This window comes from Oncorhynchus nerka, linkage group LG8, assembly GCF_034236695.1.
Source record: "Oncorhynchus nerka isolate Pitt River linkage group LG8, Oner_Uvic_2.0, whole genome shotgun sequence".
Taxonomy (NCBI): Eukaryota; Metazoa; Chordata; class Actinopteri; order Salmoniformes; family Salmonidae; genus Oncorhynchus; species Oncorhynchus nerka.
This window is the reverse complement of record NC_088403.1, coordinates 43,002,241-43,015,042: the sequence shown is the minus strand read 5'-3', so window position 1 is coordinate 43,015,042 and position 12,802 is coordinate 43,002,241. Positions and strand designations below refer to the sequence as shown.

The following is a 12,802-nucleotide window of genomic DNA, read 5'->3' as shown; positions in this document are numbered from 1 at the left end:
ATATGACATATATTAGTGTGTGTAATAATAATAATCTGTTGGGTGCTTATATTTCACAGTTGCACAAGTGTGTATTAATACGCATTTGTGAATTGGAAATGTGTCTTTTGCATATCCCAGCTCTCCTTCTGTGTGTGTGTGTGTGTGTGTGTGTGTGTGTGTGTGTGTGTGTGTGTGTGTGTGTGTGTGTGTGTGTGTGTGCACGTGCGTGCGCGCGCGCTCGCGTGTCTTACCACAGCCCAGCTGTTGTCTCCAGTTGCCCAGTTTGACACCGGCCTCCTGGCATGCCTGGGCGTACACCTCAAAGCTGTCACAACGTAGAGATGCGGTTTCCTGATCCGCACACAGGTCAAACACACAGTCCCTAAAACGCACACACACGACAGTGAGTGGAGGGAATAGTGCAGACCTACACACAGATCCGAACACAGTTGTATGAACATATAAAGCAGAATATAAATTCAAGTTATATGTTGAGAGAAAAATATCAAACATACCCACCTGTAGCACACATAAACACTCTTTCGCTCTCTCACACACACACACACACACACACAGTCTCTACTCACTCCTGGAAGCTGTTGGGCAGTAGTTGGGTGTGGCAGCCAGCGAAAGGTCCTGTAGGGTCGGACAAGGCTCCGCACTGTTTGTTACCATTCAACTCAGCCAGCTGAGCGTCAGTACAACCTGCTGTCTCAAAGCCAGACTCTGGGTCTGTCTCTACATCACGCCTAGGGAGAGGGTGAGAAGAGGTTGAAGAGGAGGGTGAAGAAGAGGGCGAAGAAGAGAGGGAAGAAGAGAGGGAAGAAGAGGGCGAAGAAGAGGGGGAAGAAGAGGTTGAAGAAGAGGGGGAAGAAGAGGTTGAAGAGGAGGGTGAGAAGAGGTTGAAGAGGAGGGTGAAGAAGAGAGTGAAGAAGAGGGGGAAGAAGAGGTTGAAGAAGAGGGCGAAGAAGAAGGGGAAGAAGAGGGTGAAGAGGAGGGTGAAGAAGAGAGCGAAGAAGAAGGGGAAGAAGAGGTTGAAGAAGAGGGTGAGCGAAGGAGAAAAAAAACGAAGGAAGGAGAGTCATAATTAGTTATGTACACTTGATCATCTCAACAAACCTATTTTTCAGTCGGTTGTGTTTATAAATAGATTATGAATGAACCAACAAATAAATTAATGAATTAAATGTTTTTATATACAAGCGAGTGATTCCTTCCCACCTGTGCAGGTGCACCATCTTGGGGAGGTCTGCTGTCACTAGCTCCGCCCCCTGCCTGTCAGTCACTCTCCAGCTTTCGCCGAACTCGTCAAGTTTCCGCGTCACAGTTCCGTCTGGTTTCATGTACTCGTTCTTGGAGGATCCGTCGTAGTTCCCACACAGACCTCTCACCCTGTTCTTGTATGTACTGGGTAGGATCACCTCTGTTAGGGAGGGAGAAGGAGTATTGCACGAGTACAAGCAGTGCTCTTCTTAATAAGATATTTCATCATTTTATTAATTAAATGATTAAGTAAATTAAATGAACTTTCTAGACCACACTGTTCTTCTCCTAGCCCGTCTGATAAATCTTTGTAGCTGCTCTATGGACGTGACGTCATCCCTCCCTCCCTCCCTCCCTCCCTCCCTCTCACCTCCGTGGATTTTGCCGTCGAAGCGGACCGTCATGCCAAAGTCGGTGACCAGCTGGACGTTCTTGGAGTTCATCGTGATGGTCAGGCCGTCTCTAGGACTGAGAGGAGGAGCCACACGCTCACCGTTCACCTACACGGGTAGTGAGAGGACGTAAGAAGTTATAACTGTTCATGGAGATGACACAAGAGGTCCTAACTGTTCATGGTGATGTCATAGTTGACCTGGAAGGTAACAGAGAGGAGAGTCTCATGGTTTTAGAGCTAGATTACCGTCGCCAAGGCAACAGGCATGGTTGGATTATATTATATTGAACTCACCAGGACAACTTTCTTCTGCAGGAAGCGGATGCTGACTCCATAGACATCGACATACACCTCATCCAGGTAGGAGATCTTCTTGCTGCCACTGCGACGGACGTTCTTCCCTCTGACCTGGAGGGAGGCCAGTGAGCTGAGGAGGGAGTAGCCCTCGGTCAGGGTGTAGGTGTAGGGGCCCTGGAAGTGGTGGGTGAACCCATCAAATGTACGGTAGTGGGGGTCGCCGTGGATATTGCACTTGTCGAATTCTGGAGAGGGGTAAGGGGGGGTGGCAGAGAATGGGAGATGAAGTAAGGTGGGGAGAGAGAGAGAGAAAGAGAGAGACAGAAAAGTTTGTATTGAGGAAGTATAGATGACAAATAGTAACTTTCTCCTAAAATATATTTTATGTAGAAATGGCAGTGGGGGCAGAGTTTCAGGGACTATTTTGAGAGTAGAGTTGGGACTTACTCTCAGGTTTGCAGTAGAGGTCTCCGTTTTTGTCCAGAGTGCAGACAGAATCATCCTTACATTGAAAATCAGAACAGGTGATGGAGCCGCCCAGGTTACAGGTACACTTGCCATCACAGTGGTCAGTCACCCACAAGTCTCCCATCTGCAACACACACACACACACACACACACACAGAACACACGTTAGGATTACGGGTGACTGTTTATACAGTATTTCTAAAGAAACCTTGTATGAATGGTATTATAGAGAATGTGTTGAATCTGTGTCTGGCTGGTGGAGTTTGGATTCTTGTCTAACCAAACTTGCTTCACAGTTGAATATCATGCCGGCTGTGATACAAATATGTTTGCCATCTGACAATCCCCTTAAGTTGAAAGGAACCTTTCGGTGTTTAGTTGGGGTGTATGACTGGTAAAGTAGTGCGTGTAAGCGGGCAATGATTGGTCAACGAAACAGTAAGCACTCACGTCATGGTACTCTCCATTGGAGTCCACACATCCACACTTGGCCAGAGGGACACACTTCCCGTCGCTGAGTACGAACCCCGCGTCACACTGGCACCCCTCGACACAGGTGGTGGAGGGAAGGTGGCAGAACATGGGGAACAGGTCGGAGCAGGTGGGCGGGCAGGGGGGCGTGCAGTCAGAGTAGTGGCTATTGGGGGAGCACGGCAGGGCTGGAGGGGGAAAGAGAGATGGTGGAGTTAGACGATAATCAAAGATCCTATTTTTCTATACAGTACAGTAACAGGTACAGTAACATTGGCTCTATGGATGCGTTTCATCTGGTAATTGCGGCATCATTGGTCGACAGTACAGGCCTACACATGTAGTACTTTTACAAATTAAATTCCAAAGTCCACTCATTTCCTTCCATTTTCAGTCATTTATATAGCATCCTATGCCCAACCTCCCACCCATACTCTCTCCTTCCATCTCACCCCACCCTCTCCATCTCCCTCCCCCATTTCACCCCACCCTCTCCATCTCCCTCCCCTACCCCCATCTCACCCCACCCTCTCCATCTCCCTCCCCCCATCTCACCCCACCCTCTCCATCTCCCTCCCCCTCCCCCCATCTCCCCCATCACTTACGACAGAATGTGTTGTTTCTCCAGTCGACGGTAACCCCAGCTGACTGACAGGCCTGTGCGTAGGCTTCCACGTTATCACACAGCGTGGCCTGCATGCCGTCGTATTCACACATGTCGTACACACAGTTCCCCAGGAAGGCCTCCGGGGGCAGGAAAGAGTGGCAGGGCTTGAACTTGTCGCCGAGGATGATAGAAGAACACAGGGTCTCGTACTGTTTCTCTTCCTCTGCCGTGCAGTTAGGGTGGATGTTGGGACGCTCATCTGGCGAGCAGCTGGAGGGATGGAGGGAGAGATGGAGGGAGGGATGGGTTAGATAGAGGGATGGAGAAGAGGGAGAGAGAGTACCCAAAAATGTTACCTCCTGCCAGACCATAATGATTAATGATCAATCACCAATAAGTGTCGGTAGAATGTTTCATTACACATATTTTTTGCAAGCCTTGTACAGACAGTGTGGTTTACTCCTGGTCTATTTGTACCTGGTCTATTTGTACCTGGTCTATTTGTACCTGGTCTATTTGAACATTGGCTATATATTATTAAAGATCCAGGTATCTAAAATATAAACGACATAGACAGGTGTCAGTGTTTCAGAGACACTCAGGTGTACAGTAACACATGATCTGACCAAGAAAAAGCTTTAGTGGTAGCCTTCTGGCCTAAAGAACAAGGTCAAAGGTGAGGGGTTAGAGGTTACTGACCCTGGGTCTGAGTCTCCCTCGGACTTCCAGCTGTTGCCCAGTTCTATCACGTCCTTGGCCGGGTTTCCATCTGGCTTCAGGTTGTCGTCTTTGGCGTTCATATTGTAGTTACCACACATGCCACACACCTGGACAGACGGAAGGAAAGAGTTGTGAGTTGAAACTGAGGAATAAAAAAAGATCAATAAAATAAATGTGAATAGAATTTGAACAGTTGGGCCTCCCGAGTGGCTGCAGCGGTCTAAGGCACTGCATTGCAGTTCTAGAGGCGTCACTACAGACCCGGGTTCGATTCCGGGATCTATCACAACCGGTCGGGCTCTATGACATTATATAGCACTAAGATGGCACTCAATGAGCTATGTACGGCCATAAGCAAACAGGAAAATGCATCTAGAGGCGGCCTCCTAATTGCCAGGGACTTTAATGCAGGGAAACTAAAATCCATTTTACCTCATTTCTACCAGCATGTGCAATCAGAGGGGGAAAAAACTGTAGACCACCTTCACTCCACACACAGAGACCCGTACAAAGCTCTCCCTCGCCCTACATTTGACAAATCTGACCATAATCCTATCCTCCTGTTTCCTGCTTCCAAGCAAAAACTAAAGCAGGAAGCATGAGCGCCTCGGTCAGTAAAGAAGTGAAATATGTTCTGGGATTCTTCCGATGGCATTGAGGAGTGCACCACACCACACTGGCTCCATCAATAAGTACATTGATGACGTCGTCCCCACAGGGACCGTACGTACATACCCCAACCAGAAGCCATGGATCACAGGCAACATCCGCACTGAGCTAAAGGGTAGAGCTGCCGCTTTCAAAGAGCGGGACTGAAACCCGGACGGACGCTTATTAGAAATCCTGCTATCCCGTCCGACGAACCATCAAACGGGCAAAGGTCAATACAGGACTAAGATTGAATCGTACTACACCAGCTCGGATGTGGCAGGGCTTGCAAACTATTACAGACTACAAAGGGAAGCACAGTCATGAGCTGCCCAGTGACACGAGCCTACCAGACAAGCTAAATAACTTCTGTGCTCGCTTCGAGGCTAGCAACACTGAAGCATGCATGAGAGCATCAGCTGTTCCGGACGACTGTGTGATCATGCTCTCTGTAGCCGATGTGAGTAAGACCTTTAAACAGGACAACATTCACAAGGCCTCAGGGCCAGACGGATTACCAGGACATGTACTCCGAGCATGCGCTGCCCAACTGGCAAGTGTCTTCACTGACATTTTCAACCTGTTCCTGACCGAGTCTGTAATACGAACATGCTTCAAGCATACCACCATAGTCCCTGTGCCCAAGAAGACTAAGGAAACCTGCCTAAATGACTACCGACCTGTAGCACTCATGTATGTAGCCATGAAGTGCTTTGAAAGGCTGGTCATGGCTCACATCAACACCATCATGCCAGAAACCCTAGACCCACTCCAATTTGAATACTGCCCCAACAGATCCACAGATGATGCAATCTCGATTGCACTCCACACTGCCCTTTCCCACCTGGACAAAAGGAACATCTACGTGAGAATGCTATTCATTGACTACAGCTCAGCGTTCAACACCATAGTGCCCTCAATGTTAATCACTAAGATAAGGACCCTGGGCCTAAATACCTTCATCTGCACCTGGATCCTGGACTTCCTAAAGGGCCGCCCCCAGGTGGTAAGGGTGACAACAACACATCTGCCACACTGATCCTCAACACGGGTGCCCCTAAGGGGGTGTGCTCAGTCCCCTCCTGTACTCCCTGTTCACCCATGACTGCATGGCCAGGAAAGACTCCAACACCATCATTAAGTTTGCCGACGACACAACAGTGGGAGGCCTGATCACTGACAACGATGAGACAGCCTATAGGGAGGAGGTCAGACACCTGGCAGTGTGGTGCCAGGACAACAACCTCTCCCTCAACGTGATCAAAACAAAGGAAATGACTGTGGACTACAGGAAAAGGAGGACCAAGCACGCCCCCATTGTGAGCTGTAGTGGAGCAGGTTAAGACCTTCCAGTTCCTTGATGTCCACATCACCAACAAACTATCATGGTCCAAAAACACCAAGACAGTCGTGAAGAGGGCACGACAAAGCCTATTCCCCCTCAGGAGACTGAAAAGATTTGGCATGGGTCCTCAGATCTTCAAAAAGTTCTACAGCTGCACCATCAAGAGCATCCTTACTGGTTGCATCACTGCCTGGTATAGCAACTGCTCGGCCTCCGACCGCAAGGCACTACAGATTTGACTTAACACTTATTTTTCTTGAAACTGCATTGTTGGTTAAGGGTTTGTAAGTAAGCATTTCACTGTAAAGTCTACACCTGCTGTATTCGGCACATGTGACAAATAACATTTGATTTGATCGGGAGTCCCATTGGGTGGCTTTACTTTGCTCATCGCGCTCTACCGACTGCTTGTAGCGTGCCTGACCTCGGTCGTCAGGTGAACGGTGTTTCCTCCGACACATTGGTGCGACTGGCTTCCGGGTTAAGTGGGCGGGTGTTAAGAAGCGCGGTTTGGCGGGTCATGTTTCGGAGGACGCATGACTTTGACCATCGCCTCCCGAGCCCGTTGGGAAGTTGCCGCAATGAGACAGGATTGAAATTGGGGAGAGAAAACGGGTCAAATAAAATCAAATAAAATTGAACAGTGTGGATAATTCCAAGAATGAAAAGGGCAGAGAAAATCATTAGAAGTCCCTTTAAAATGTAGGTCGGAGAATTTTAGTATGGCCAAGACATGTACTGTGTGAAAGGCTTAATTTTACCATCATTATAAGTTGTATAATACGCATTATAGTACAGCAGCATTACTATAGTTGGGCTCAGTCGTACCTTGTTGAAGTACTCTCCAGGGACGGTGATCTCCAGGTGGTGGACTCCATCAAACTTGACCATCAGGCCAAAATCAGTGTCCAGTAGACTGTAGACACCACTACTCAAGACCCTGGCCCCGGCCACACCGATGGACAGAGGAGTACGTACCCTGCGCCCATCCAACTGGAGAGGAGAGAGAGAAATAGAGAGGGGGGGTAAAGTAGAGGTGATTAGTGGAAATCAATAACGAATAAGGCATATGGGTTGTTGTTCCTCAAACTTCACTATCACAGCTTCCATGGGCGGTTCCACAAAGTGGCTTGCCGGTGTTGAAGCCCCCTCAAGAATAGGCCTAACACCCAAATTAACCCCCCAAAAAAAAAGATAATGTATTAGTACACCATAGATCCCTAGGCAATGACCGAGCTACCCTGCCAGCTTCATTAAGAAGATGATATACCATAACTGTGTCTCTACTATCTGACTAATACGGTGAGAAAAGAAAGGAAACTGTGCTCAAAAGCCAAAGCGTCAAACTTCTACTTTTCGCTACTCTTGACGAACGTGATTCTAAGCATGCTTACCAATGGATCCCTCTCCCTGTTTTGTGTTTTCTGTCTATGTTTGCTGCGATGAGACTGAGGCATAAGCCTGTAAACCATACAGACATTTCTACTCTCACCAAAAGCAGACAACCGAGGTTTGACCTTGAACTCCATCTCACCAGAACTCTGTTGCTCTTTTGAAGCGTGATGTTGGCGTTGGGAAGATAGATCGTGACGGAGCGCACGTACGACGCCTCCGGTTGGCCACGCTCCTCGTTTTTCGCCACGATGGTGAACGGAGTTACCTTGGTGGAGTTACACACCTGAGGGAGAGAGGGATAACAAGGGGGGGGCGGGGTCAGAGGGAAGGTGAGGTGTTACAGGGATCGGGAGAGACAGAGGGGAAGAGGAAGAGAGGTTGAGAGACGACGGTTACATACCTCCACCAGTGTATAGGTACAGGTGCCCATGAAGGTGTGCATGACACCATCAAAGGTGTAGTAGTGAGGATCTCCAGCCACATGACACACACCCAAACCTGGGGAGAGACACAGAGACATTCATATCTGGGTTAGTGATGTCTTCTTGGGAGTTCTTCATATACAGGAAGTGGCACATTCACTTCAAATCACAAGTGAAAATACTTAGAGCTGGTTTTCCAGCCACAGATTAAGCCTAGTCCTGGACTAGGTCTTAGAAGCATGTTTTTGTTTTTTTCTCCCCAATTTCGTGGTATCCAATTATTAGTAGTTACTGTCTTGTCTCATCGTTACAACTCCCATATGGGCTCGGGAGAGACAAATGTCAAGAGTCATGTGTCCTCCGAAACACAACCCAACCAAGCTGCACTGCTTCTTAACACAGCACGCTTCCAACCTGGAAGCCAGCCACACCAATGTGTCGGAGGAAACACCACACACACCTAGTCAGCGTGCACTGCACCCGGCCCGCCCCATGGACCTCCCGGTCGCGGCCAGCTGCGACAGAGCCTGGGCTCGAACCCAGAGTCTCAGTGTCTTAGACCACTGCGGCACCCGGGAGGCCAGAAGCATGTTCAATGGAGATTCTCTAAATGCTTTTTAGTTCAGGACTAATAATTCATTATAATTAGGAATTTGTATCTGGGAAACCAAAATATTTCTGTCCCAGTAACAGTAGCAAAATAAACAACACAACAAAGACTAAGAAAAAGCCCTGAAAGGTGGTGTGGCATTTACCTGTTGAAACACATGCCAGCTCTCCCTCCAACACCTTACACTCCTGGGCGGGACTACACTGCCACCGCTCACAGACAATGTTGTTGCCAGGGTTACACTTACAACGCTCCGAACAGTCCAGCTCAGTGAACCAACTGTCTCCCACCTAGGGCACACACACACACACACACACACACACACACACACACACACACACACACACACACACACAGAGAGATATGGACATAAGACACAGTCCCACAGACATATAACAATCAACCATCTTAGTTAGTCAATAAACCACTTCATTATTTTAGTCAATCAACCACATGAGCTAAATGAGCTAGCCTCTGTTTACATCCTTCCTATAAGTCTCAGGTCATTGTATTGACTACTATGTAAACTTCACTAGTCTAGTCATAACTTGGTTCCTTCATTCTTACAGGCCTGTAGTTGTTATCTTTGTCGGTGCAGCCACACTGGCTGGGTGGAACACACTTGTCACCGCTGAGTAGCAGGCCGGGGTCACACACGCACCCCTCTACACAGGGCTGGGCACAGGTGGCGTTGAAGGTAGTGTTCTGACAGCTGGAAGGACAGGCGTTACCACATGGCTCGTAGTGGCTGCCTGGGAGACACTTCAGAGCTGGGGGGAGAGGGGAAGAGAGAGAGAGAGAGGGGGAAAACATGGGTTACTGATGGGCAATGAGAATCATCTGTGTTGCTGCTGCCCAAGAAAGGGGAAGAACAGAGGGAACATGGGATTTGAATTGGTAGTGAGACTAATCCTTGTGGCACACCACTTTCACAATCTTGGTGTTACCCAATAGAGATAGGACTCAGTACACGTAAAGGACTCAAAGGTGTGTTACAGCACATGGAGCACAGGTGTGTTACAGAACATGGAGCATATGTGTGTTACACCACATGGAGCACAGGTGTGTTACAGCACATGGAGCATAGGTGTGTTACACCACATGGAGCACAGGTGTGTTACACCACATGGAGCACAGGTGTGTTACACCACATGGAGCACAGGTGTGTTACACCACATGGAGCACGGTTCTGTTATAGCACATGGAGCACAGGTGTGTTACAGCACATGGAGCACAGGTGTGTTACACCACATGGAACATAGGTGTGTTACAGCACATGGAACATAGGTGTGTTACAGCACATGGAGCACAGGTGTGTTAGCACAGGTGTGTTACACCACATGGAGCACAGGTTTGTTACACCACATGGAGCACGGTTCTGTTATAGCACATGGAGCACAGGTGTGTTACAGCACATGGAGCACAGGTGTGTTACACCACATGGAACATAGGTGTGTTACAGCACATGGAACATAGGTGTGTTACAGCACATGGAGCACAGGTGTGTTACACCACATGGAGCACAGGTGTGTTACACCACATGGAGCACAGGTGTGTAACAGCACATGGAGCACGGTTCTGTTATAGCACATGGAGCACGGTTCTGTTATAGCACATGGAGCACTGGTCTGTTACACCACATGGAGCACAGGTGTGTTACAGCACAGGTCTGTTACAGCACATGGAGCACAGGTCTGTTACAGCACATGGAGCACAGGCGTGTTAGTTAGACTACACACAGTCGGGAAGGTGTGTGTGAATGCGTTTGCGTGCATACCTGTGTTTCAATGTGCGTGCGTGTCTGTGCGCATGTCGGTATGTGACTTACGACAGAAGGTGTTATTCCTCCACGCGATGGGTACTCCAGCCCAGGCACACAGGTCAGCGTAGCTCTCTATAGCCTGACACAGAGCCACCGTCTCCCCTCCCGTAGCACACTGGTCGTACACACAGTTCTCCTGGTAGATGTTGGGGGGAACCACCGCGTGGCACGGCTTGAAGATACCTGAGAGAGAATGGATGGAGAAATTAATGGTGTTGAATAGCTGGGACAGTGAAGAATTATCAATAAATAGTTTGAACATTGTACAAATTATATGTAGTAACACAATAGACAAAAATGCTGTAAGACAACCGAGAGAATTGGACAAATGACCGATGAGTAATGGTCGTAGTAAGTTACCTGACCATTCACGCACAACTCTCTCACTTATCTCTAGAATCAATGATGTTTCGTTTAAATACAATTTCTTGTTCTATAGAAATGAGTAATGGCTTTAGTAAATGGAGACTGGAAGATACAGTACAAGTGGTATGTAATAACATGAATATAACACGTTTTGTGAAAGAGTGTACGTGAATTGAGCATGTCTATGATTTTCTGTCCGGTGTTAATGTCCGACAGCTGTAATTTGTGTTTCCATGCGTCTGTGTGTGTTTCTCTGTGTGTGTGTGTATGTGAGTCTCACCGCTGGGGTCAGAGATCATGCCACAGCTGGTGGGTTTCTCAGCTTCTGCCTCAACCTTGGGATCGCACCCCTCCTCTCCTCCCCCGTGGGTACAGCTGAAAGAATAGAGAGGGACGGAGGGATTGATGAAAGGAAGAAAGGAAGGGACGAATGTCAAAGACGTCCCTGTCGAGGATGGAAACGAAATCTCCTCGATGGAGTCAGACCTATAGGTCATAATTCATACAAAAACAATGGAATCTAGGCTAAATGTAACATAGTCTGGTATCTTAGTTCAGACTACAGTTCTTCCTGACAGTGCTGGATAAATAAAAACATTGAAACTGAAACATGAATGTGTGTCGTGTGTTTCAGGTGTGTGTGACTCACTCGGGGCGGTCGTCGGGCACCTGCCAGCTCTCTCCCAGTTCGTTTGTGTTGCCGGCTGGCTTACCGTCTGGCTTGATGTTGTCATCACCGGGTTGGCCGTTGAAGTTTCCTACAATAGAGGATAGATGGAACCAGTTATTACTGCCCACATCAACAGCTACTTTGCATACAAACTGTTAGCTGGGTTGGGGTAAAATTATATTTTAAAGCAGTCAAGTCAAGATATAAAATGATATTCAAAGAGGTGTTCAGACAAGACTACATATATCTACTACCCGCTACAAAGGGGATATGATAAAAGTGGGTGAAATAACTTACGAGGGCTTTTTTTTTACATGCCTGGTTTCTTTTAATCACATGATTGATTGATTATCTCTTACCACAGAGTCCACAGAGCAGACCGTTGTAGGAGGAGGGCAGAGTGACGTCAGCGTGGTGGTTGCCATCGAACCTCACCCTCAGGCCAAAGGTCGTCTCCAAGACAACAAACTTCCCGCTCAGGTAGACCTTCACCCCACTGGTCAGAGTCACAGGAGGGGTCACCAGGGTTCCGTTGACCTGGAAGAGATGAGAGGAGGGTGTAACCATTTTAAATTGTAGTTAACTTAGCAGATTGTACAGTACGTGGTTATCTACTGATATCTTGCCACTTTGCCAGCATAACTGAATAAACCAGGTCGTGCTGTAGCTTTACCCCCCCATGTCCCTCACCTGTATTTTGCGCCCTTTCCCCAGTACGACGGTGACCCCGTACACCTTAACCACGACGGCTTTGACGTACGACACCTTCTTGTTGCTGCCTCGGTGCTCGTTCTGGGCGTCAACGGTGAAGTGCGGCATCCCGGAGGTTTCGTTGCAGGGCTTGGTGAGGGTGTAGGAGCAGGAACCCATGAAGTTGTGCACCCTCTTATCGAAAGAGGTGTAGTGAGGGTCACCCTGGACCGTGCAGATTCCCGTTTCTGTGAGTAGAGGAGGGTAGAGTTTAGATTTGAGTTGATCATGTTTTGTTTTCATAGAAGTTTAAACTGATGTTTTGAGGGAACACTGATAGCCCCATTTACAATATTTCTTATAAGAACGTACACATTTCAAAAGCTACAACTGCACGAGGCTGAGACCCCGCAATTGTATAGTGCTTGTCGCCCAAAGACGCTTTTCAATCTTACCCCCCAAAATAAAGGCCAAGTAAAATAAATGACACACAAAAAAAAACCATTGGCATCCGTACTCTCCCTCCTGTTTGTGCGTGCGTGTGTGTGTGTGTGTGTGTGTGTGTGTGTGTGTGTGTGTGTGTGTGTGTGTGCGTGCGTGCGTGCGTGCGTGCGTGCGTGCGTGCGTGCGTG

General features: G+C 48.2%; 1 protein-coding gene across 1 annotated transcript in view; it reads right to left on the bottom strand.

Annotated features, from left to right (window-relative positions):
- Nucleotides 1-12,802, bottom strand: part of zanl (zonadhesin, like) — a 37,275-nt gene that overhangs the window by 4,800 nt on the left and 19,673 nt on the right. The window contains exons 28-46 of the mRNA XM_029666443.2: nucleotides 12,171-12,418; nucleotides 11,840-12,017; nucleotides 11,460-11,568; nucleotides 11,091-11,185; nucleotides 10,451-10,627; nucleotides 9,190-9,392; nucleotides 8,768-8,912; nucleotides 7,991-8,088; nucleotides 7,730-7,873; nucleotides 7,024-7,188; nucleotides 4,182-4,309; nucleotides 3,481-3,752; nucleotides 2,855-3,063; nucleotides 2,384-2,528; nucleotides 1,934-2,181; nucleotides 1,616-1,745; nucleotides 1,204-1,405; nucleotides 570-731; nucleotides 234-364 (exon numbers count right to left, since the gene is read on the bottom strand). Of these exons, the coding sequence (XP_029522303.2) occupies nucleotides 234-364; nucleotides 570-731; nucleotides 1,204-1,405; nucleotides 1,616-1,745; nucleotides 1,934-2,181; nucleotides 2,384-2,528; nucleotides 2,855-3,063; nucleotides 3,481-3,752; nucleotides 4,182-4,309; nucleotides 7,024-7,188; nucleotides 7,730-7,873; nucleotides 7,991-8,088; nucleotides 8,768-8,912; nucleotides 9,190-9,392; nucleotides 10,451-10,627; nucleotides 11,091-11,185; nucleotides 11,460-11,568; nucleotides 11,840-12,017; nucleotides 12,171-12,418 (3,189 nt within the window). The remainder of the gene's footprint in view (nucleotides 1-233; nucleotides 365-569; nucleotides 732-1,203; nucleotides 1,406-1,615; nucleotides 1,746-1,933; nucleotides 2,182-2,383; nucleotides 2,529-2,854; nucleotides 3,064-3,480; nucleotides 3,753-4,181; nucleotides 4,310-7,023; nucleotides 7,189-7,729; nucleotides 7,874-7,990; nucleotides 8,089-8,767; nucleotides 8,913-9,189; nucleotides 9,393-10,450; nucleotides 10,628-11,090; nucleotides 11,186-11,459; nucleotides 11,569-11,839; nucleotides 12,018-12,170; nucleotides 12,419-12,802) is intronic.